The sequence below is a fragment of the Ochotona curzoniae genome, unplaced genomic scaffold, assembly GCF_017591425.1.
Source record: "Ochotona curzoniae isolate NIBS_2020 unplaced genomic scaffold, NIBS_Ocur_1.0 scaffold_2476, whole genome shotgun sequence".
In the NCBI taxonomy this organism is placed as follows: domain Eukaryota; kingdom Metazoa; phylum Chordata; class Mammalia; order Lagomorpha; family Ochotonidae; genus Ochotona; species Ochotona curzoniae.
Genome location: NW_024467095.1, coordinates 24174896 through 24200226, shown reverse-complemented (window position 1 = coordinate 24200226; position 25331 = coordinate 24174896). Strand labels below are relative to the sequence as shown.

General features: G+C 47.0%; 1 protein-coding gene across 1 annotated transcript; it reads left to right on the top strand.

Annotated features, from left to right (window-relative positions):
* The first annotated feature begins 847 nt into the window (after positions 1-847).
* Positions 848-25331, top strand: ARHGEF5 (Rho guanine nucleotide exchange factor 5). The gene is made up of 16 exons (XM_041001955.1): positions 848-906; positions 9286-10119; positions 10150-12442; positions 12940-12994; positions 13405-13469; positions 13897-14150; positions 16906-17066; positions 17277-17429; positions 17712-17841; positions 18510-18584; positions 19006-19095; positions 20131-20288; positions 21375-21536; positions 22160-22230; positions 23628-23732; positions 24177-25331. The coding sequence occupies exons 2-16, from the start codon at positions 9298-9300 to the stop codon at positions 24332-24334; spliced, it is 4752 nt and encodes a 1583-aa protein (XP_040857889.1). The 5' UTR covers positions 848-906; positions 9286-9297; the 3' UTR covers positions 24335-25331.

The window sequence follows — 25331 nt, the reverse complement described above, 5'->3', positions numbered from 1 at the left end:
AAGTGCTGAGGGACAAAGAGCCATGTGGTTTGGGAAGCACCCGCTGCCCGCCTGGCCCTGCTGCCCACTCCCAACAGGCAGCATGGAGGACATCCACAGAGCAGCAACCCCCATCGGAGAGTCAGGTGTCTGAACTTGCTGCTGTCCTCACAGCCTACACTGTGTTCTTTCCCGGGCTAGGAACGCCACAGCCCTAGTTCAAACTTTCTGATCTGCAGCTTTCCTTGCAGGAATTGTTGATGCATGCTGGGCCTGCTGTGGGCCCTGCTCCCGACTTTCCCCCACGGATCCCATGGTAGCTAGAATATACTAAAGACTGTCACTCTCCCAGTAAAAATACGTGGACATCAAGAAAGAGAAGCCAAGGGCAGAGGGCGAGCCAAAGGAAGCAGGCAGAGAGGGCAGAGGCTCAGCCTGGTCCAGAATCTGCGCAGGTAAAAAGAAAAAAAAAAAACAAAAAAACAGACATAGGCTGTTTCCGTGGCCCACGGGACACGGGAGAGTCCCACCTCCCTCCTCTGCTGGCCCCAAGCTCTGGGATCACCCTGGCCAGCACGTCCCCCGCACCGCCAGTCACCCTCGGGCTCCCGTTGGGACAGCGAAGGCCTGCCCGGTGCGCCCCAGCTTCTCCTCCCAGACGGGCCGGGCACTTCCCCAGCTCTGACGCGGGAGCTTCCTTTGCAACCAATGAGGCTCCGGCACCCGGGGACCCTGCCCCTCCCCCGGGAAGGTGTGTCCCTGTTTCCTCACCTGAAACTTCCTTGGGAGAGCCCGATCCCTCCCTCCGTCCGGGCGGCTCGGGCGGGCCGCGGCTGGGGCGGCCGGGCCTGCGCGCGGGGGGACAGTGCGGCGGCGCCCGGGACCTGGAGGGGACTTTGGGCCGAGGCAGCATGCGACACCGGTCAGGTGGGTGCCCTCTTCCGTTCTCGGTTCTCGGCTCCGGGAGGTCCGCAGAGACGGGCGGAGGTAAGGCTGGGACAGGAAGGAAGAGGAAACTAGGCCTTCCCCAGGGACCAGCCCCTGTGGAGTCTCTGGGCGCAGACTCCGGAAATGAGGGGCTGGGCCACCGGCAGAACTCTGGGAACAGGGTTGTGGGCCCTGGTCAGGAGGAGGAAGGGACCTGGACGAAACGCTCTGGCCAGGAACTTTTGCTTTCGTTCGAGTGACCGTTCCCTGCTTTTGGAAATGGGCACCCTGCCCGGTGCGAATTCCCGGGACCAATAATCGGAGAGCTCTTGCTCCAAGGTCTGGGTCCTGGGGAAAAGTTGGCCCTATGATAACTGATACTGCCTTGCTCAACTCTTCATTCAGGTAGCTTTCCTGTCTCCCTTTCCTTACCTAGGCCAGGGCTTCCCTCCATTTGTGTTCATAAACATTTGTCTACGTACACCCCTCCCTCTCCTGTTAGCCATGATTCTTGAAGCTTTTCAGGCAGCGACCCCTGCCTTGCCCTCCACCCCGTTTGGCTGTGTAAGGGGAACATCCCAAAGCTGAATGGTCATCCCCACGTGGAGTGCTCAGAAATGAGAAGGGGGCTCATGAGACTCAGAGGCTGCGGTGGCAGTTCTGAGATCCGGTTCTGAGCATCCCTGAAGGTTGCCTTCCAGCAAGACTGTCCTGAGGGAGCTCTTCCTGATGCCGCAGGATGTCTCCCCTTCCCGGATCTTGGATTGCCCAGACGGATTTGCCCTCTACCTCAGCGTGAACTCTGGCCAGGACTCCAGTCAGTTGAGGGGGAAGGGTGTGTCAGGCAAGAGAGAGCCATGGCTTTCCTTTCAAGCTTTCTCCCTCTTGTGCTCCTTCTGTGGATCAAGCTTTGCCTGTTTAAACTCTCACCTCTGCCAGCTAGCTAATCTGCTCGCCTTACCATCTCTTTCCAAGACATCCTTTATTGGCCAACACCTGGCCTGTGAAGATGCTCTGTGGCCTAAGCCGTAACACAAAGTATCATTTCTAAATCAATCTGTGGACCTAACTATACAACCATGAAACGGTCCCTGAAGAGTAGTGGGGGGGAGGAAGATGAGAGATCACTCCCAAATGAAGCTGTGGTGGGAAAATGTGTGTTATGGTTCCAAGGAGAAGGGACACGTTGGGGGAGAATGGGAACGGCTCTCACTCATCAAAAGAATATAGTAATTCCAAATACATTCAAGGGTCCCTAAAGTGGATCACTGCCCAGAATACGTTTTGTGTGAGCTTTTGTGGTCACATTATGCGAAGCGTCTGTGGCGTAGGCAAGAACACATCATTTGTGGTGTCTGGAGTGGTCAGCCGCTGTGGAGCACACGGAGGAGCGGGGTCACTCGCAGTGCCATAGGTTGGACAGCAGTAACAATGCTTAGCTGTCCGTGGTGTAGACACAAACAGCATCTTGTGTATACAGAGGTTGAGTCACTCGGAGTGTGTGTGCCATGAAAAGAAGCTGGTCGCTAAGAGTGTGTGCAAGGTGCACCAGGAGAAGGTTGCCATGAAGGTCTGAATACACAAAGGTCCTTCATACTCATCAACTGTGTGCTTGGCTGTGATGGTCAACATGTGGGCGCTTGAGGAGTGAGTTAGCACTGCTGCTAACAGTGTTCTTTCCAAGACCATCCGGTGCTCATGATGGTACCTTCAGACATTAGGAAGAGGCAAGAAGTGTTGAATAGCTTTCACTGGGATGCTCGGGCATTTTTGCAGTAAGTAGAACACTGATGTTGGCAGGCAGTAGTTCAGAAAGCTACCAGGATTTTGATATCTGTATAGTATAAGGGACATTAATCAACCAGTCAATAAAAGAGAACATCTGTATAGTGATGTTATTTTCTCTATCAAAATACAAGTATTCTTTTTAATAGGGAGAAGGGAGGTGTATTATCCAGGCATGAGCAGCAAATTGGAAGATGTGGTAAAAATGCAAAGTGTTACAATCCAAAGAGTGTATCAGTGAATTAGGTAAGTTAGGATATTTGAAATTGATGCCACTGAAATATCTGGAAAGCATGGTGCACCCCCCCCCCCGCAAAAAAAAAAAAAAAAAAGAAAAAAGAAAAAACAGGTGCTCCATAGCACTTCAACGGATAAGCAGTGTGACTGAGTGCAGGAAGGGGGTTCTCTTTGAAGTACAACATTATAATGTCCACTAACTGGAAATGAACAAGAGCTAAGAGATGGGGAACCCCAAGGGAAGTGGTGAGCTTGGTCACTCATAGTGCTAATGGAGTGACTGGGAGGTTGTTCCCATTGGAGCTCAGACATGGAAAGGGTCACTCATTTGCAAAATGACTCTGGTGGAGGAGAAAGCCAGGTCACCCCAAAACTGTGTCATGTCGTCACCTTGTCCCCAGATAAATAGTGCTGATTCATGCCTAATGGACAAGCAGATGACATTGTTTACACTCAACACAGTGGGGTGTGCAGGAAGCCCCTCGCTCTCCAGATGTGTTTGCAGGAGTAAGAATATCTTTGTTTCTACATTTCGTTTAGCTTTGTCATTGTCCAGCTCTGCCCTGCCTAATTGCAATAGAATGACTAAGGCAGGATCAAGTAGAAGGAGCATAGGCTATGATAGGGTGTGTTGTGCCACTGATATTTGCAACTGAATGAAGATAGCTTTAGAAATAGTGTCAATGGCCTCTGTGTCACTTCCATCTTCCAAATCATTCATCAAAATCTCTAATCGATGTGAGCGACTGTGTGTGTGTGTTATACATAGGTTTTTATAGATGCGCATATATGCATGTATATATATGCACATATGTATGTTCTCTATGCCTTTTAGAAAATTCAGGAATGAATATTCGAAAGGGAATGACCCATAAATGTTACAATGGCAAAATCAGTACAGTACAGTGTGACCCAGCATGCTCCTGGCACTGTTAAACAGACAATTTAAGGACAAGATTCTTGCCAAGAGAATTAACATGAATGTAGAGCATATTAACCACTCAGAAGGTTGAGATCATTTCTTGCAATATTTGAAGGATGATGATCACAAAGGAAAGAAGCCATAAAGAAAGGCCTGTGTGTTCAGCTGAAACGCTGAGCTGCTGAAACCTATGCCCTGTGAGTTCATGACATTCCAAGTGTAAAACAAAAAGAAAAGCAAAGGACAAAGACCCTGGACTGTAAGAAAGGAATGAAGGGAAGGGAAGGGGAAATGCTAGAGTGGGCAGCACTTGTCCTAGTGAATTAATCTGCCATTTGGGATGCACAACCCCCTAGACAGCAGATGGTGGCCCAAGCACTGGGGTCTCTGCCACCACCTGGATTGAGTTCCAGGCTCCTGGCTTAGACCTGGTCTTGTGGGAACCTTCTGTCTCTTTGTCTTTATCTCTGCCTCTCAAATGAACAAATGAAATTTAGGGGGGGAAAAAATGTCCATGAGATTGCAGAAGACAGAGACATATATGTGTTATGTCACCACATTGTAAGTGGAAGTGACCAGGTAGGATATAGTCATATACAGATGCAGCCAGGATGCGGCACAAACACCCTTATGTGTTGAAGGGGTATGTGTGTTGAGGACATGATGGTATATTTGGAGGATAGGGCCTCAACAATGCAGGTGAAGGGAGCTGACAGATTTAGATACAGAAAATGTCTACAGTGAGCAGTCATATTGTATAACAAATGGCTGAGACTATGGTCACAAAACAATCTCTCCTGGTAATTATCGTCTTTTATACTCAGAGACTAGGTGTTGTAAGCGAATCATTACTGTCAGTTAACTGGAAGATTTGAAGATCTTTCTATATGTATACATTTAGGCATAGCTCTCTGCCCCACAAAGGTGGTATCTATGTCAATGGGATGACCAGGAGCTTGTTACATAGCACATCTACAGGTGACAGAGGACCTGCATGTTTGCCTGTGTCGGACTTGATTGACAGCCAGAGTTGCTTGTTTCTCTCTCTCTCTCTCTCTCTCTCTCTCTCTCTGTGTACATGAGCACAGGCATGCAGAGTGGTCCAGTACAACACCAAGCATTTGGGTCAGTGGGCTTCCACTCTGGACCAAACCAGAAAAGTACAGAGATAAGTCAGTGTGGTCCAGAGACCCCAGAGGTTTCTGTTAAAATCTGGTATCTGAAAGCTTAAGACAGACTCAGCACAGAAATCTTTGCTTCAGGTACAACTGCACCATTTGCATTGAAAATATGAGCAGAATCTCATTTCTCCCTTTCATTATTCTACCTAAGGTCAACAATATTTATATTTGTATGACTTTAAAGGTAATGATGTGCTTTTTTTATTCTCCCCATATCCAGTGTACTTTTAAGTGTCATTTTATATTTACTCCTAGAACTGTGAAGGAAGCATTTTTCCCCTATTTTAAATGTATGAACATGAATATTCATGTGAGCTAACTGATTTCTGCCATTGTCTTAAAACCACAGACATACAAAAGGATGAAAAACTTAGCTACATGCTTCTAATTCTGCATTCCTTCTTCATTTAATACATCTTAGTTGAGAACAAAGTCAACTTAAGGCAGAGGAGACTGAACAGTTAATTGGAAGCATCTATGCCCTCATGAAACTCATGGACTAGCCTCATAAAAAGACATGAAGTGTATCCTCACAAATACAAAATATATGTAAGGGGAAGGAAAGGATTTTCTGGTTAGCTGAAGAAGATGTCAAGCAGAGGAACAAAGCACTTGAGGCCTCCAGCTGGGACAGGGGATGTGCCCTCAAGAGACCAAAATCTGACAAGGTAGGGGGCAGATGCTGGCAAGCGATTCGGCTGCCAATGCGGAAGCCAGAGGTGAGGCCGTGCAGGACAAAGACCATGGTGAATGTTTGGGCTTCATATCAAGATGGCCTAGGGATTCAGAAAAATGTCAGATGTATTACTTTTGAAGCTCAGTCAGGTGCTATGGCGAGAAGGAACTGGAAGCACGCCAGCTGTGTGAGGGTCAGAGACAAGACTATGCTGCAGGTGCCGTGGCCTGGGTGAGCAGACACAGCTGAGGAGGAATGGTAAGGAAAGGACAGCTTTGAGGGGCGTTTAGGACGTAGGGGTCAGTAGGACCTCATGATTAATTGCATAGGGGGAGTTTGGACCAGGAGGAAGGCAAGAATTTTATTCTTTATAGGAAAGATATTTATTGGGTACTTTGGCTGTGCTCTCACAAAGGTTACCGTGTATGATTGAGATGGAAGGCAAGTCAAAATGCACCCATAGTGTTATGATTGTAGGTGTGCTGTAAAGGAGAAATAAAGTTAATTACAGCTGATAAGTACAACAAAGAGAAGTACAGTTTAACCTAGTCAGAGATTAAGGGAAAACTTAAGGGGGAAATCAGGAAAAAGGAGTGTCACAGATAATAAGGAAGAGTATTTCTCACACCAAGAGTGTCAACTACTGACAAGATTTACGCAAAACAAAGGTCCGGAGAGCCTTCTGTGGAGTTGATGTATGAAGGTTATTGTGGATGTGGCCAGAATGGCGTTTGTGGAAGCTGGATTGGAGCCAGGTGTCTGGGATTGGAGAAGCACATTTTTCTAGATAAGTGAAAGATGAGAAAGAAGTGAGAATGCTTGACAACCAATAGAATGGGAGATAAGTTTTGCACACTGCACAAGTGATAGGGGACTAATATCCAGGATTTACAAAGAACTTCAGAAACCCAGGGACAGTAGAAAAAAAGAACTATCCTGTTAAAAAATGAGCAACAGAAATGAACATTTTTCAAAAGAACAGATTCAAATGGCTAATACACATATGAAAAGATGCTCAGGCTCCCTAGCCATCAGGGAGATACAAATGAAAACCATGTTGAGGTACCACCTAACTCCAGTGAGACTGGCCTACATTCAAAACTGTACTAACAATACCTGCTGGCGTGGATGTGGGGAGAAAGGCACCCTCCTTCACTGCTGGTGGGAATGTAGGCTAGTACAACCACTGTGGAAATCAGTATGGAGAGTGCTTAGAGAACTGCAAATAAATCTGCCAGGTGACCCAGCTATCCCACTTCTAGGAATATATCTGAAAGAAATGAAATTTGCATATGAGAAGGGGATCTGTAATTCTATATTTACAGCAGCACAATCTACAATAGCAAAGACATGGAAACAATCCAGATGTGCTTCCAAGGAAGAGCCGTTAAAGAAACTGTGGTGCATCTACTCCAAGGAGTATTACCAGGTGGTCCCAACTAGAGACCAGTATGCTCAGTGAAATAAGTCAATCCTAACAGAACAAATACCATATATTCTCTCTAATATAAGGAAAACATCATGCAAAGTGTAACTTCAATAACCTGTTCCATACTGGGTTTTGTTTTGTTTTGTTTTGTTTTGTTTTGTTTTGTTTTGTTTGTTTGTTTTTTTGCTGCATCCTACGTGTTTTGATTTGATTTCATTCTCATTTCTTCCAAATACTTTCTTTTCTCTTGTTGAATTCATCATTGGCTCGGGGATTACATGATGGCATCATTTTACCCAAGAGACTTTTGTGTTTTCTTGTCACCCATGCGTTTGTTACTCAGTGGTGTGGTTTTTCGTGGTGCTGCAATTATATTGTTGTTGCTGCTGCTATTCTAATTCATACTGTTTGTTAACCTTATTTTGTGGCTTCCCATTTATGGGAATGTATAGTGATGGAGTACTGGGATCTATCGTACGCAGACATGGGGGTACAATGGAATATGCATCCCTGCATCCAGACGAAAGATGGATTCCCAATGAAACTGTTGGACATGTGTAGACAATGGGATGCTGGACTGTCTGACATTGTCTGTACCAGCAATGTTGGGGCACACTTAAATAACAGACTGATGGAATCATGACTCCTTATGAAGGACTATACTATTGTAGCAACATAGGGAAAAGCTGTCGGGAGGTGGGAATTTGGGGAGGGGGGGAAAATGCCAGTCTCTGTGAAATTGCACCATAAAATTCAAAAATTCAAAAAAAACAATTTAACAAAAAAAAAAAAAAGAAGAAGAAGTTGCAATACTTGAATACTGATGGAAGTTTGCAGCAGAAAATTTGACAATGTGAGAGATAATCCATAGTATGATATCCCTGAAGAGGTGGGCCAAATAGGAGGAACCAAATAGAGCGGGAATGCTGCTTATTTTGGATCACAAGACATCGAGGTAGATCATTAGGTTCTGAATTCTTTGCAGGTTAGACGAGGTATTTTGTTAACTATGGAAAGAAAGGCAGGCAGGTCCAAATTTTGTGACGCAATGAAAAGAGTTCACACTAGTCTAGGAGTGAAAGGGAGAGTGAAAACATGAAGATAAGGTTTATGAACCTTGTTGATGCTGATAACAGGTGTGTCTGTCAGAGTTTTAATCTAACAAGTCCAGGTATCATTTCTCTATGCAATAACTGTCTTTGTCATTGAAAATAAAATTGCTCCTGTATGACAATGCTCCCTTCCATATTCCAAACCCCATGTAAAGAAACTGTGTTATTTTGCACACTGCCTGTGGTAGCCTGACCTGTTTTACCTTGATATCACCAGCTAAGAAGGATGGCTCCCCTCCCGACAGCGTTTCTCTGGGCTGTTACATTTAGAGTGTGTCATGTGTAGTCATTTGGAGTTACCAAGAGGCTGAATCAGAAAGGGTATCCAGAGAGAGACAGAGACAGAACTTGACATTTGCTATTAACAATGTAGAGAGGGCCCGGTGTGGCTTAGCAGCTAAAGTCCTCGCCTTGAACACACCAGGATCCCATATGGGTACCCGGTTCTAAGCCCGGCAGTCCACTTCCCATCCAGCTCCCTGCTTGTGGCCTGGGAAAGCAGTCGAGGACGGCCCAAAGCTTTGGGACCCTGCACCCGTGTGGGAGACCTGAAGGAAATTCCTGGCTCCTGGCTTCGGATCGGCACAGCATTGGCTGTTGTGGTCACTTGGGGAGTGAATCATCGGATGGAAGATCTTCCTCTCTGTCTCTCCTCCTCTCTGTATATCTGACGTTCCAATACATAAATAAATCTTTAAAAAAAATAGTGTAGAGAAAAGTGACCACTGGGAGTATTGGGCAGTCTTGACAATGGCCTTGTATTACATGTTTCCCCTGTAAGACTGTAACACCCTGAGATCTGAGATCTTCATCCCCTTCATTCTGTATATTTTAAAGAATCAGCAGGTAAATGTTTATTAGATTACTAAAACCAGGGAGACATTTTATAGAGACTATAGCTAATTGTACTAGATGCTCTTTGTGTGAAAAAGTCACACTAAATGGAAGCTAGGAAATGTGTCACTCTTTCTCATCTCTCCCTCTGTTGGTGAAAGAAGAAAAGGTGTTGGAAAACTTTGTCTTTTGCTCTTCCTTAGGATTCAGCCCTGATGGAAGCTGAAGAGCCTCAATATGGAACGTCTATTGCCATCTCTGCCGTAGAGGAGTTGGAAGACATCCCAGAAGCTCTCATGAGGAGCAGCCAGATCCCTGCCTTGGAACCAGATGCTCAAGAGGGCCAGGACTTATGTGATCAGTGGGCAGACGGACACAGACTCTTGATGATCCAGCCAAGAGAGTTAAGGGATGCGAGTGACAATGCAGCTGAGAGCATGTCCTCTTTCCCCAAGAAAAGTTCTGCGAATGTGGAGGACAACCAGGAGAACTTTGTGGCTGTGGTCAGTGACACTCCAGAACATCAAGAGGCAATGGGCCAGAGCCTGGCAGATGAACAAGCAAGAACACTAGTTCCACCGGAACTCCAGGACTGTCCCATCCAGAGTGAATGCCCGTCCCTCGTCCCAACGTTAAGTGAATCGGGTAGTGGGGTGGAAGTGGAATTTCAATCGGCAATGACTTCTTTGACGTTGGAATCTGGACAAGCAGGAGAGGAGGGGCAACCCCTTCCTGATAGTTCTCAGGCCATATTTTGTCCTCCTTGCAAAAATCACACTACAGAGACCAACCATACTGAAGATTCTGAAAGTAGAACTGCCAGACAGGGGGAAGAGCTACCACTGAAGGAGGTTCAGCAAAATCAAGGGCAAGAAAGGCTCTTACATTCCCAGGAGGCTCAGGGAATGGAGAATTTGGGACAACAGACAGTGGAAATTCAGGAGGTAGAACGTCTGGGGGCGGATGTTTCTTCTGTTGGACTTTGGAAGGGACAAATAGAGATGGTAGAGCAGGTGAGTGGTGAAGAGGGTGAGCAGGTGAGTGGTGAAGAGGGTGAACAGGGTCAGAAAGGGGAACAGGTTCCAGATGATACAGTACTTGAAGGACAAAGCGAAAGAGAGAGGTTAAATGGGGAGTTGGATGTTCTCAATTATGGTGAGGGAGAGGAAGCGGCGAGAGAGATGAGTATTCAGCGTCAACAAGGTCCAGAACAGGGAGAGCAAAGAAAGATGGAGTTGGGGGGGCCAGAAAGTAAGAGGGTTGACTCTCAGGTCATGGAATGTCAAAATTTGGTGGAAAAATCAGAGGAAGTAACTGGACAGCAAACTCAGGGTGTCGAGGAGAAAGTGATAACAGTAGAGGAACAGGAGAGGGAGGCAGTGTCAGATGAGCAGGAGTCAGGAGCTTGGGGTGGGGATGGTCAGGAGACAGTGGAAGAAGAGCAATCAGAAGAGGAGGAAGAGCATCCTGGGCCTTCCACGTTGGCTCTGGTACCCTCTGTGGTCTCTTCTAACTGGGATCTCCTTCCAGGTTTCTCTTATCCCATGGCTCAGGTTCCTGGGACTCAGATGGAGCCTGGGCCTGTGGAACTATCCCCCGTAGCTCCAACCCCTGTAAGAGAGCCAGTAGGACATTTCCATCAAGGTGTTTCTCTACCAGATTCCTTTCCTAATGTGGAGTTACCTGACACTGAATCAGCTCAAGACACTCAGGAAGAAGAATTGAGCAAGGAGAAAGCATCCAATAAGGAGACTAAGATGGTCTCTGGCAATACATCTGTGACTCCTTCAAGGACATCGGATACAGCTTTATTGAATACAGCTGAGGTTGCCACCGTCACACCTGTGTCATCTACTAGTCTCCCAAGTCCTTTTCCCAGGAGTGAGGCTAACAGCTTCTCTATCCGTGAGGCTTTCAAGACTCCCCTGGAAGCCCTCCATGGTTTTCCCACTACAGAAGCCACCATGGACCCCTGTGCCAGCTCCACACATGACCCCCCAATGATCTCCGCAGAGGCCATCCAACACCTTCGGAGAAACTCCTTTCCAGGCTCTCACAGGACACAGCCAACTCCAAACTTTATGGGAATGTCACTCTCTTTCTCCCACTCAGAGTTGCCCCAAAGGTCCCCCAAGCCTGCCATCTATGGGTCTGTGATCCCAAGAAGGGACAGAAGAAGAGGTAGGGACTGCAACATCATTTCAGAATTCCCTCCCCCATTTTTCACCCCAAGGCAGGACTCTGAAGAATACATCTCCAATGCAGAGAGGCCCAGCAGTCCTAAAGATACCCAGCTATGGGGTTCTCCATGCAATGCCTTTGCCCAAGAGTCTCCTGCTTACGGTCCTTCCCTACCCCTTGCCTCCATAGATAGGAGAATTTATGAACCTCTGCCCCCTCCTCCCCTAGAGAAGAGGCATGGCCATTCCTCCATAATGAGGAGAGATGTGGCTCATACATTAAAGAGATATAGCAATCCTCTTCCATTGACCCAAGGTTCAGGGCTATATGACTCTCTTAAAGGGCCGCTTCCTCAAGTTCCTGACCCAGTCGTGCCAAGGCAGCACCGACCTCTGCCATCTCCTCCAGATGACACTCGCCATACTCAGACCTCTTTTTCCCCTAGATTGAGATACAACAAGCCATTACCCCCAACTCCTGAAATGTCCCAGCCCCACCATTCTCCCATTTCTTCATCCAGTAGTTCAAGGATCTACAGGCCCCTGCCCCCTATCCCCAGCCTAGATCCTCCAAGTGAACCACCCCCATTGCCTCCCAAGTCCAGGGGGAGGAGCAGGAGCACCCATGGAGGACTTACGAATTCAGGGGCTCAAGCCAAACCAAGGCCTGTTAGTCAAGAATGGACAGCCTCCACTCCTCCTTCTGCTGGACGTACCTCCTGGCCCCCTGCCACAGGCAGATCTGCGGATGCCTTGGCTTCTACCAGCAGGAGTAAGAGTGAAGCTTCCTCTGGCATGGCTTTCAGCAACATGACACACTTTCTAAGCCCCTCTTCCCCTACCACTCCATGGACTCTGGACCTGCAGGAATCCAGCCCTAAGGAAGAGCCAGTGCTCTCCGAAACATCTGAACCCCCTGTGAGAGGGCCTGGAAGAACGGCCCCTCAGGAAGGGGCCAGTGGCTCAAGGAGGTCAACTGTAGTCCCTGCAAGTCAACCAGAAAAGCCCAACCATCCACATCTGGAGAAAGCATCCAGCTGGCCCCACAGACGGGATCCGGGGATACCACCAGAGGGTAGCAGGGGCCAGACTGTGCTCCCCGGTGAGGGGCCCAACAAACAGAAGAGCTGGAACCGGCAAGGTCTACGCAGACCTTCCATCTTGCCTGAAGGCTTCTCAGGTAAGCAGGGAGCAAAGATCCCGGTGGCAGTAACATCAGACCAAACCGTGTCTACCTCTGATCGCCCCTCAAGATTTTCTACTAGAATTCCATAGGGACAACAGCGTTCCCTCTCCTGCACATCCATAGCCAACCATTCATTGCTTCCCTTCTCCTTCCCCTCTACCTCACTCCTTGCAGCCAGCCTTCTTTTCACATGCACCTCTTTTTCCCAGAGCTGTCTTGTTTTCTTGCCTACTGCTCAGTGTTTTTCACCCATCTGATCTCTCCTGGACAGTCTTGATGATAACCCACTGTCCAATCCTGATTCGGACACGAGAGCTGGGGAAATGTCTGGTTCTCTCCAATGCTCGGCACTCCCAGATTCCCAATAGATAGTTTTCTTCTGCTGCTTCTTCTTCTGGAGATTTCGATCTCCCTTCATAGATCTGACCTGCTTCAGCTGCCTCCAGGTGTTCCTCTGGGATCTCAGTGACAGCACCCGTTTCCATTTTCAGATTCAAGAGATCCAGCCATGGAAAGACCTGGCCCCTCAGACACTATTGTTTTGCGGTAAGACCCTAGGGACATGCTTGTCCTCCACACCTAGGTTACTGAGATTTCTACATTGGGATTCTGGATGACCCTAAGGGCTTTTCATGCCTGGAAGAGGAAGACAGAGATATCAATATTCCAATATGGGAAGATTTTCCTGTATTTCCCTATGTTTGTCAGCCAGGTCTGAGTCATCTATCTCACCTAAGCCCTTCAGCCATGAACTAAAGCCCATGAACAATTCCACATGATTCCAAAAGTGCTCTGAACTGTCCCGAGTATGTCTCCGGTTCCATCTCCATACTTCTCTGGGGAATTTGGCCCTGGCCTCCCAGCTTGAGCCCCAGAGCTTAGACCTGCTGTTTGGGAACCTTTGTGTCTCGGGGCTGGCAAGTAGCCCAGAGCCTTTTTTTTTTATTATTCCACAGGGAGAAAAAACCAAAGGAAGTGATGGGAGGCTTTTCAAGACGCTGTTCCAGGTTCATCAACACCTGTGAGTACCTTGAAACCAAATTACACCTCGGCAGCTTTTCTGGCCAATCCCAGAGAGGCACTAATGAGACAGATTGCTAGAAGAGTCAGGAGCTTGTCTGATTTTAAGCTGCTGTCATTCATCAGGTTTATACAGAGTTTGTCTTATTCTCAGATCTAACATATGAAGTACACCCTTTCTTCCAGGAAGATAATGTGGCAAAATGGAATAGAAAAGCATTTCAGTAATTAAGTGGCCTGGATGAGAAGCCTGCTTTGATGTTTGCTATTGGGCCTGGCACAATGGCTCAGGGGCTAAATCCTCACTTGCATGCACCGGGATCACCTATGGGCACCAGTTTGTGCCCTGGCAGCTCCATTCCGTTCCACCTGTTTCTGGGCCTCTTCTCAACTTCCCTCCCTCTCCCATGTCTCCTCCCCCACTCTAGCCCATCTGCTATACCAGGAGTACAGTGATGTCATTCTGAACAAGGAAATTCAGAGCCAGCAGCGCCTAAACAGCTTGGCCGAGACACCCGGGGCTGCCTCCCCCAGGCAGCCCCGAAGGTCCCAGGTGTCCTCCGAGTCCTGCCTGCAGCGCCTCTCCGTGGGCTCCAGCGGCTCGCTCTGGCAGGAAATCCCCCGGGTTCGAGACAGCAACGTTCTGCTCTCCATGACCCATGAAGACCAAAAACTGCAAGAGGTACCAGGTGTGGGCAGGGTGAGGAGGTGGAGGGTACAGAAAAGATAGCAAAGTCCTCTCTGCCAACCTGCTCATCTTCTGCCCATCACCATTCCCAGGAGCAGCCTCCACGGCTGCCACCGTGCATCCGTGTGCTCACTAATACTCCGAGTTCGTTTTCTCAAGGGTCACCTCTGTCCACATTTTCTGATGCTAAGGAGTGCTTCCGGCTCCCGAAAACCTCATCTTTTACCTAAAGCTTACACACACAGGCTCTGGAGCACATCCTTTGAAGAGGATCTCAGCAGCTATCCCACCCCCACTAAGGGAGGGGTGATCTAAGGGGATGATCTAAGGGAGATCCATCCTGAGCCCCTCCTGGGCCATCACTGCCACAGTGAGACTACAGTGGATGCTCCTTGTCTGATTTTAAGCTGGTGTCATTCGTCAGGTTTATAGAGTTTGTCTTATTCTCAGAGCTAACATATGAAGTACACCCTTTCTTCCAGGAAGATAATGTGGCAAAATGGAACAGAAAAGCATTTCGGTAATTAAGTGCAGGAGTGAATGGCCTGGGTGTGAAGCCTGCTTTGATATTTGCCATTGGGCCTGGCACAATGGCTTGGTGGCTAAACCCTCACCTTGCATGCACTGGGATTGCATATGGGCACCGGTTTGTGTCCTGGCAGCTCCATGCCTTTCCAGCCCCCTGTTTATGGTCTGGGTAAGCAGTACAGGGTGGTCCAATACCTGCACCCACGTGGGACATCTGGAAGAAGCTCCTGGCTTCACATTGACCCAACTCTGCCCATTGTGGCCACTTGGGGAATGAACCAGCAAACAGAAGATCTTTCTCTCCGTATCTCCTTACCTCTGTAAATCACCCTTTAAAAACAACATATACATATTGCTATTACACTTTTGCCAAATTATTTGATTTTAGAAAGCTTATGTTTCTTTGTAAAACTGACACACAAAGAGTTAATAGGAGAGCGTGAAAAAATAAGCGCTTTGTACATCCTGATCGTTTAACAATAGGCATTGCTTCATGCTTTCACCATTTCCCAGTTGTGGTACATTGGGCGAGTAATATTACTTCACTAAATCTCCCTTTCCATCTGCAAACTAAAGATAGTACTGTTTATCTTTGGGGTTTGCTGTGTGGTTTAAACAAAATGATGCACATCTGGCTTAGCACGGTGCATAAGTACATGCTTTGATGAATATTTGTGCCATATTCTCCACCTTTCAGAGCCCAGGAGCAGTTACATTTTGGCCGAAATACTTGACAGAGAAACACTTCTTTCAAGTTTAGGCATTTTTAGGCTAGACAGCTTTAGGCTTTTTGACTCTTGGGCCTGAGAGCCCCGTTCTGATGGGAACTTTGAGAGAGCACGAGGCTTCTTTTGAAAATCACACCATATTCATTGAGCACGCAATGGGAAGTTGAGGTGAACCCTGCCTCTCGCCACATGTCCTGTACACCGCGGAAGGCTCCTCTTCGGCCCTGGTCTCGTGTTGATAAGAGGAGCAGTCTCTGTGCCTCGATCTCTTACAAACACATGCTTATCTAATAAAATCATAGCTCTGCAATCTACAAAGTGCTTTGATGGCCTCTCTTCTGACTGTCACATCTGTGTAAGGAGAGGGAGTCACTGCAGCTCCCAAAACAAACGCAAGAAATGAAGGTCACTAAGATGAGCCACCCCAAGTCCGAGCCTCACTAAATGTCAGAGCAAGCATGCCCATGAACTTGGTGTTTTGGGTCCATGTTGTTGCAGAAGAAGGTCATCTGGCCATGTCATGTGTCATTCAAGTCACCACTGTGGTGTATGGATCTCCGTCTTTTTTACCCGATGAGAAGGCTGAGAAGCCCTGCTGGAGACGTGGTCATGACTGCTTGCACCCCTGAAGGATCTCCCAGCACATTCCCTTGCTCTTTCTTGTTCCATGTTCTTTCTATGCTCTTTCCATTTCTACTCAAACTCCAAACTGAACTATAATCTCCATCCTCTTTCATGTATCTCTGGGGTAGTAGATGACTCCATCATTTGCTCATTTAGCCACCTCAAACTCCAAGGCATTCACTTGAATTCTTTCTCACCCCATTCCTAGTGAATTACTGAGTCCATCCACGTCTGCCTCCCATTTCCTAAATTGCTCCTGCCCTTGTCATGTTTCCATGTTGTAGCAATATCTCTGTAAAAAGTGTGATCAAGTTATTTTCTACACAACACTTCCCTATGCTTTCCTATTGCCTTAAGTCCAAACTATTTAGCATCGTTTACGTAACTCTTCAGAACTCATCTCTTGCCTCTTTACCCAGGTCTTTGGCCCCTGTTTTTATGTGTGTGTGTGGCTATAAAAATGTTACATTTGTTTAGATTTTTAAAAATATTATGGTGTAATTTTGTTATACAATGTGGTGCTACAAACTACGTATATGTAGTAAAAGTTACTATTGCAGAGCAAATTCACATAACTGGTATCGCATGTGGCTACTCATTGTGCGTGTGTGTGTGTTACTGAAGTTTCTAGAAAGCAGATTTTTCTCTTGCAACTTTGGGAGCCTGTAGATACTCTTCTACATATACATTGTTTCTCAAATGCTGTACCTCTGGCACCCCACAAGAAGTAAGCTTCTGAAAAGTGTGACCATTTGATAGAAAAGGATTTCTTATTCCTCAGTCTACTCCTAAAATATAACATGGTGACTTACGTTCATTTAAGGAGTCAGTAAGTTTTTAGTTAATGTAATTTCTTTCCAACTTTGCAGGCCAAATTTGAGCTGATTGTTTCAGAGGCCTCCTACCTGCGTAGTCTGCACATAGCTGTGGATCATTTCCAAGGCTCAAAGCTGCTCCAGGCCACGATGTCCAAACAGGATCGCCAATGGCTCTTCTCTCGCTTAGAGGATGTGCAGGAAGTCAGCAACGCGTGAGATTCCCTTTCTTCCCAATTTCATTTATCCTGCCTCGCTCTCTTTAGCCTCACTCTCTTTTAGCTGACACAGTTAGAGGATGAAATTGGACCTGTCTCCCTCCATGATTCCCAGTGGCCGTTTGAGATAGGAAGAGGCCAAAGGAGAGGGGAGGATCTGTGAACCATGGACCAGAAGTCTCATGATATTGCTTAAACACTTTGCAGGTTCCTTTCAGACCTAGAAGATAACTTGGAAAACGACATCTTCTCCTTTCAAGTGTGTGATGTGGTTCTGAATCATGCCCCAGACTTCCGGCGTGTCTACCTGCCTTATGTCACCAACCAGACGTACCAGGAACGTACCTTCCAGAGCCTGCTGTGAGACTGATCCCCATTCCTTCCTTATTATGGGTCCTGCAATAAACAGTAGCAGTCCCCGCCCAGATGCCAGTCTCAGAGCACGTGTCATGTGTGTGCTCTGTGATCCCAAGTTCCCAACCCTTCTGGATCCGACTCCAACAGCACACACATGTGGGCTCTCTGTCCTTCAGCTCCCTCCCTTCTTTTCCCAACCCACAACTATTCTACTTCATTCCCCATACCTGTGCTGGTCCCCCATTGCTCCCCATAGCCCTCCTCACCTGAGACTTGCTTCTGCAGAAACAGCAACAGCGGTTTCCGAGACGTCCTGGAGAAGCTGGAGAGTGACCCCATCTGCCAGCGTCTTTCCCTCAAGTCCTTTCTGATCCTGCCCTTTCAACGCATCACCCGCCTCAAACTACTGCTCCAGGTACACCTATGCCTCAGTCTCTCCCCCCTCACGCAAAAATAAAATGTTTTGGGGGGAGCCCCGAGACAAAGAACCAACCACATTTCCATACCATGTGGGCGATGTGAGCAGTCTCCTCAGCGCCCATCCCCTTCTTTATCAGAAATATCTGCCACTGAAAGTAGAAATGCATACCACACTGCATCCTCACATCTGGATGTCAGTTTCCATTTCAAAGCTACTGCACATCCCCTTAAATGAAAAGTCATAAAACAAAATCAACAATAAAAAGAAAAATAGAAATTTACAATACCATGAAGTTAAATGACATGTTGCTAGACAAAGATGGACTTGCAGTGAAGCTGTGTGCTGTATCTTGACAACAGGACGTTCTGCCATTGTCCATGCCCGCAATGATGGACAATATATAAGCATGAAGAACTATATTTTAGTAATGATATAGAGGAACTAGAAGGGGGGGGGCAGGGAATTGGGGAGGGAATAAGGCAACTGCCAGGAGCCTATGGAACTGTATCATAAAATGATAATAATAATAATATGTTAAAAAAAAAAAGAAATATCTGTCACTGACATGTTGTCCTTGGCCTTCTCATTGACCAATCCCCAACTGTCTCTCCTTCTTCTATTCTGTCCTCTTATCTTGCTCCTCCCTACTGTTTATTCTCTAGAACATTCTGAAGAGAACACAGCCTGGCTCCTCAGAGGAGGCAGAGGCCACAAAGGCGCATCATGCCCTGGAGGAGGTACGCAGCTTGCTCCATTCCTCACACCCTCCCTTTGTCCTCCATGATTTTAGAGAGTGTGAAAAGTAGGACCCCCATATGTAGGAGGGTTCAGCCACCTCTCTACCCCAGAAAACCTCTAAACATACCCAGCCCTTAGCCTCTTCTGCCACCCTGGGCATACGTCCCATCCCAGGACAGCACCAACACTAACTACCACAGCCCTCAGAGGGAATCTGATCGTATGTGGTCCAGCAGTGTTCTGGCACTGCGTGCAAGGATCTCAAAGTCCCAGGACTTGAATCTGATGCCGTCTTCACTCGGTTCCAGCCTGCTGGAAGAGTGCGGCTGTCATAATATATTTCCAGATCCCTTCCTGGGGACGCAAAGGTTAGAGCCTCTAACCCATTTCTTCCCCTTCCCTCGTGCTGCTCATTTTCAGCTCATCCGAGACTGCAACAACAATGTGCAGAGGATGCGGCGGACGGAGGAGCTCATCTACCTGAGCCAGAAGATTGAGTTTGAGTGCAAAGTGAGTCCACCTCTTGCTCCCCGACCTTGCTGTGTTTCTCTCAGCAATGAGCCGTCTTGCTCATACTGTTCCCAGACGGACCTCATTCCACCCACCTCCTGTCCTGTCCTGTTTCTGGAACACCCACTTGAATCTCCAAAATCAAAGTGGGAAAAGGAGGCTGCTTACTGTATCACTTTTGCCTTAAAAGTGAAAAGATACAAACTCTACAGGTTATCTACTCTGTTTTAAGAAGTCCGGAAGGATCATTTAAAAATAAATGATGGTTACCTGAGGGGGGTGCGGGTAATTTGGGAAGTGTGCAGGTGAGGAAGAGATGAAGGCACACTTCTCAGCATTCACTTTTATTACTTGCACACTCACTGTGAAGTCTGCTTCTGGTCTACCCAGAGCAACATAAAACTGAATCCTCATGTAGACACAAAATCTCCCATGCAAAAACAATACACATCTAAAATGGACCTTCAACATTTAAGTTCCAACGAAGAACAGATCCTGTCTTTACCTACCAGGAAGAAAAGGAAAATCCCATATCCATATCATCATCGTAACTCTCATTTGTACCAAAACTAAAGGAAAGCAGACCCCACCCAGCTCTACCCATTCTGCTTATTCGCACTGACTGCTTCTCTCACACCTCTAGTTACAGCCAAAGAAGGAACAGATAGATGCCAGAACTGTCCCTCGTCCCTGCATTGTTCCTGCACAGCTACTAAATAGTGTCTTCTAGGCTTCATTTCAGCCCTCTAGCATATAGCTGTTTGCCTCAGTAGCTATACTGGGTTGGGACATAGATACCTGCTAGTGACCTGAATGTTGTGTAAACCTGGGAGCCACGCACATTGGAGAGTGGTAGTTAGAGGGTGCAGAGAGAAACAGAATATAAGGAGATATGTTATAAACAAGAGGGGAAATGAAGAAATGAGTATCCAGGGAAGAACAATATAGGAAAGTCGCCTTGAGGAGGGTAGGACTGGGAGCAAGCCACATGTTTCTCTGGTCGGTGATTCTGCTTTCCCACTCCTCCACCTACAGATATTCCCACTCATCTCACAGTCACGCTGGCTGGTGAAGAGCGGAGAACTCACAGCCCTGGAGTTCAGTGTCTCCCCAGGACTGCGAAGGAAGCTGAACACACGTCCAGTGCACCTGCACCTCTTCAATGACTGTCTGCTGCTGTCGCGGCCCCGAGAGTCAGTGTCCAGGATGGGATAACATAACAGAGAGAGGGGACTGGGAGGGGACAAGAAGGAGGGTCCCCAAGGGGCAGAGCGGGGCCATGTTCCGAAAAGAGCTCTGCTAAGGAGCTCTGCCGGTAGAGTCCACATCTTAGCCTACAAGGGGTGGAGTGGGAGGAGCCGAAAACAAAACAGTGGGTTCCACCATGCGAGATCACGGGTGGGTGGACCTGAAACAAAGTGCACCAAATTAGCTCACCGCATTCTGAAATCTATTTGTGGTTGTTTTAGGCAAGGCTCAACTTAGAAATACTTACCTACTTCCAGGTCTTAACCTCCTGATCCAAAAGACTTTAGAAAATCTGTACGGGTTCTGGTTCTGTCTTTTCTTTTTTTTTTTTTTTTTTTTTAATTAATAAAATTTATTTTGACGTTCTTTACATACTTAGCTAGAGTAAGAAGGTTCAAGGGCTACAGGAAAGTGGATAATACTAGTATGTTTTCCATATTGTTACCTTCATGTTTAAAAGGGGGGTATTAAGGGAGAAGGCCCACCCAATTTCCCACCCTCCCCAAGTCCCGGGTGTAGGGCATGCTCTGAGGTTCTTGCTCAAGTGGTTTTGATATTGCAACAGTTATGAATCGCTGTCAATCTTGCCACTCCAAGCACTATGAGGTCTTTGAAAAATCCACTGATTGACATAGTCCATCATAGCTGAGATGGTTGGTTGACCCATTCTGTCTTCTCTCTTTTCTTCGGTAGGGTTCTGAGTCCAGCATTTAGATTAGGAAGATCTCCAAAGAAACTTCTTGTATGTGCTAACAAGTACAGGGCCTGGCACCGTCCATGGTTCTGTCTTTTCAATTTAGAGCAGGATTGTACCTAACACACTAGAAATGTGGTTTACAAAACTGGTTAAAAAAAAAATCAGTGAAGACTCTGGGGCTCCCTCCTGAGTCCACATTGAGACCATGTGAGAATTTTTATGAGAAATTTCAGTTTGAAGATGCTAAGGAAAAGGATCTGTTTACTTTGAAGATTTAAGAGTGGATGAAGTGTGGAAATTCTAGCATCCAATTAGAAAGACTTTTATTCTGCAGGGGCGGCCGCTTCCTGGTGTTTGACCATGCTCCCTTCTCCTCCATCCGTGGAGAAAAGTGTGAAATGAAGCTCCATGGATCTCACAAAAACCTCTTCCGACTCTTCCTGCGGCACAACGCCCAAGGCACCCAGGCCGAATTCCTCTTCCGCACAGAGACTCAGTGAGCTGGGGCTGGGCACAGGAGCTGGGCCCTGGCTAACCCCATGAGCCGAGGGGGGAAAGTAGGACCAAGGCAAAAACAGAGGGCAAATTAGTACAGAAACCTTCAGATGCTTAAAATATCAGGCCTGAGTAACAACCCGTAACAGGAAAAACAAATATCTGTTTCTGATCTAAGTATTATTGTCAAACTTTGATCATTGAAATATTTGCTTGAAGGAAGGGGGCAAAGGAGTATTGAGAATGCTGCACAACAGCAGAACGCATCTAAACCAAGTCGAACATTCTGCTGAATACCATGTCCGGAATAGTAAACTCCACATGTGGTTAGTTGATGGTTGATTCTGTGTCCCCACTTAGAAGATTTGAGAAGCCATCAGTCAGTCAGTCAGACAAACCTAGAAAGAGAAGGCAGAAAAAAAGGTATTACAAGACACAAAGACATGCAGGTCAAGATTTTATCATTTTTCCAACCAAGTCCATTGACATACCAAGGAAGTCATTGCACTAGACAGCTTTGAATTAGACAAGCCGTACTAATAGTCATTTACCCTCCACATTGTTAAGCCTCGCCTTACACTCATGAACTGCAGTTCATGTGATGAGCTTGTTTTGTCTTCTCAGAAGTGAAAAGCTTCGATGGATCTCAGCCTTGGCCATGCCAAGAGAGGAGTTGGACCTTCTGGAATGTTATGGTGAGTGAGGATCTTAAAGAGAGGCCATGGCAGGGACGCAGTTTACTTTGAATACAGGGCTTTAGGGGCTGGGTGGCAATTCTGGGAGGCTTCCATTGATTGCTTTGCCCCAGAAATTCAGGGTGGAAAATCGGCCACCGGGGATTAAATATCAGATCCATCTGGTTTTAAATGCCACCATGGCAACATCTCCTGTCCCATATGCTCCCTGTATAGACAATAACTTGCTCTCTGACTGCGGTAGGTATTGAAGAAGGTTGTCTACCCCAATGTGTCCTAACCATATCCCACCTGCACAGGATAACCTGGAGCCACTCATTCCTGGCTCCAAGGCCCTCAGGGGGCAAGCACAGGCACACAGACATTAGGAATGTGCCTGCATCCACACTAAGATACTAAGGATTCCTCCTGGACCTCAGATCAGCCCCACAGTTCTCCAGCAAGGGTTCCTCAACTTATATCCAGAGTGAAACTGATCTCAAAGGAACGCTGTGTCTTCAGTGACCGAAAAGAATCAATAAATACCAGGAACCTTAGAGCGGGAAGTAGAACAGCGCTGTAACTGGCTTTGGTTAACTTCTCACTGTGTCCTCTGTCAGTTGGGTTTCAGTTCCCCAAAGGGTAAGGAAGGCAGGGTAACTCTTCCTCCTTCGCAGTGATCTGGCAAATGGCAGATGGGATGGACTTTAGAAAAAGAGGTACGAATAAAAATACAGTGTTCTGTGTTTTCTGAGAGCATCAGTGCAATGCAGTAAAATTGGAAGAGCAGTAAGCCCTTGCAATGTGGAATATTTATGGGTCAGGCTTAATCTGTGACTTATTATCTTGAGCCACAGACTTGTTCAGGTTTTGTCCTGAAAAAATTTGTCACAAATCTGTAAATTTCTGTGAGAATCAAGTTGATCAATGATCATCTTGTTTATTTCCAGATGAGGATGTTAAAGCGGAGTTAGGTCATATCTTGAACTGGTTACATCTCTCCTAGTTTCACATCTGGTACCTCGAAGCATGGATGAGTTACAGATGGATTTTATGATGTATTTGCAGAGACCAAGCACATCCATGAGACAGTTAAATAAAGGGCAAGTTGTTTGACATAGATGATCAATTAAAGGACAAAGTCAGGGAGGGTTTCAGCGGAAATGTGGGCCTTCATCTGGATCTCAGGTATTTGCAATCCTAGCTAAGGGTAACCCAAAGTGGTCGCAGTGCATTTCTCAATTCATCCTCCCTCAAGAAGTTGAATGTTTCAACATTCTAATTCTGCTATTTCTATTTTTATCAAGCTAGCCCAAACTTAGCTCCATCTCAAGTCCTTCCAACCTCTGCGTGCAATATGTTCCTCATATTGCAGTCAGCTCTCTCCCTAACGCCTTTCCCCATTCTTCTCTACAAAGACTCCCCACAAGTACAGTGCCTTCGTGCCTACAAGCCCCGAGAGAATGACGAGTTGGCACTAGAAAAGGCTGACGTGGTGATGGTGATTCAGCAAAGCAATGACGGTAAGAGGGCAAGTAGGCATTGGACATGAGACACTGTAGGGAGATGATTGGTTCCCGGCGGTGTCACACACTAGGAGACTTAACACAGCAGAATTTATAGTGGCACAGGTTAGGTTGGATTAATGGTCACTTTACTGCAGCATGACCTCATCCTAACTTTTATCAACTTATGACAACTTCATCCCCAAATAAACTCATCTTTTGAGGTTGCAGTGATTAGAACTTAATTTGGGGGGAGAGGGGTGGACACAGTTCAGCCTAGCAATGGGTAGGCTTCTACAAGTGCAGCAAGGGCACATGATTAATACTCCTGGAGGCAGGCGTCTCAAGCTTACGATACTACAGTTTATTGGACCTTAACACTCAAAGAAGTTTCCAGAAAAAAGGTCCAAGGGAACTTGCCATCAGGTAATTTTTCTTTTCACCCACCCTGTTGCCCCACAGGCTGGCTGGAGGGTATGCGACTGTCAGATGGAGAACGAGGCTGGTTCCCTGTGCAGCAGGTGGAGTTCATTTCCAACTCAGAGGTCCGTGCACAGAACCTGAAGGAAGCCCATCGAGTGAAAACGGCTAAACTACAGCTGGTAGAACACCAACCCTAACTGTTCTCAGTAAGGAATCTCCCGAACTTGAGAACAAGTTGTTCTTAGAGAGAACCAACCCCAGAAACTTGCTTTCCGTGGATCAAGAACTAGACCTTCTGAAAGCCCAAGGACAGAATGCAGCCAAGCCAGTTGCTCATCCCAGGCTTCCTTACTTGTGCCTTGTGCTTGGTGGGGGATTTCTGAGGGCCTTTGCACTGGACTCTGGGAACCGGCAAACATTCTCTGATGACAGGGCACAGATCCAGAGCTGGCCATAGTTTCAGTTATGGGTGGATATGTTGAACAATCTGACCTCAGTCCACTGGAAGGAGGTATTGGGGGAGGAATGGCACCTTTAGCTGTCAGCCTGGCGACATGTCGCCATCCCAGAGAATCCCCACATTGCTGCTGCGAGGTCAGTGTGCACCTCTGAGCTCCGTGTCCCTCGGTGGTGATGTGAGGGTCATGCTCTCTCACACTAATAAACTTGGCACTTCTGCAAGAGTTTTCTTCTCAGATGCCTTGGCACTAAACACAGAATCATAGAAGGTTCAAACCACGAAATGCCACGAGGGTTCTAGACTTTGGTAAGGTGTCATGGAAAACCAGGAGGGCGAGTTAAGTTAGGGCAACTAGTAACTACTTCATGACTCCTGAGCTGAGGGACTGTTTTTCTAGTTGTCCTAGCTTCCGGAGCTGCAGGGGGGGATTGAGAAGTGATTGAGAGGTGATGAAAGCCCCACTTTTTAACTTTTTCCATTGGGTGGCACGTATAGGCTAGTTGGAGCAAGTTTGGAAGCACCTGCTCAGATACTTAGCGCTGCCTATCCAGATGTGAATTGTTGTGAAGCTGTCTTTCCAGGTGTTCTGTCTTCTCTGTGAGAGGGACCCAGGACCCAAGTCGGACCTGTAGTAACCACCCCGCCGTGATTAGAGCTGACCTGGCTTCAGTCCTTCCCATGGGAAATGCAGGCTAAGGTGCAGCACCCTCCCAACTGCTACACAACTGTCACCC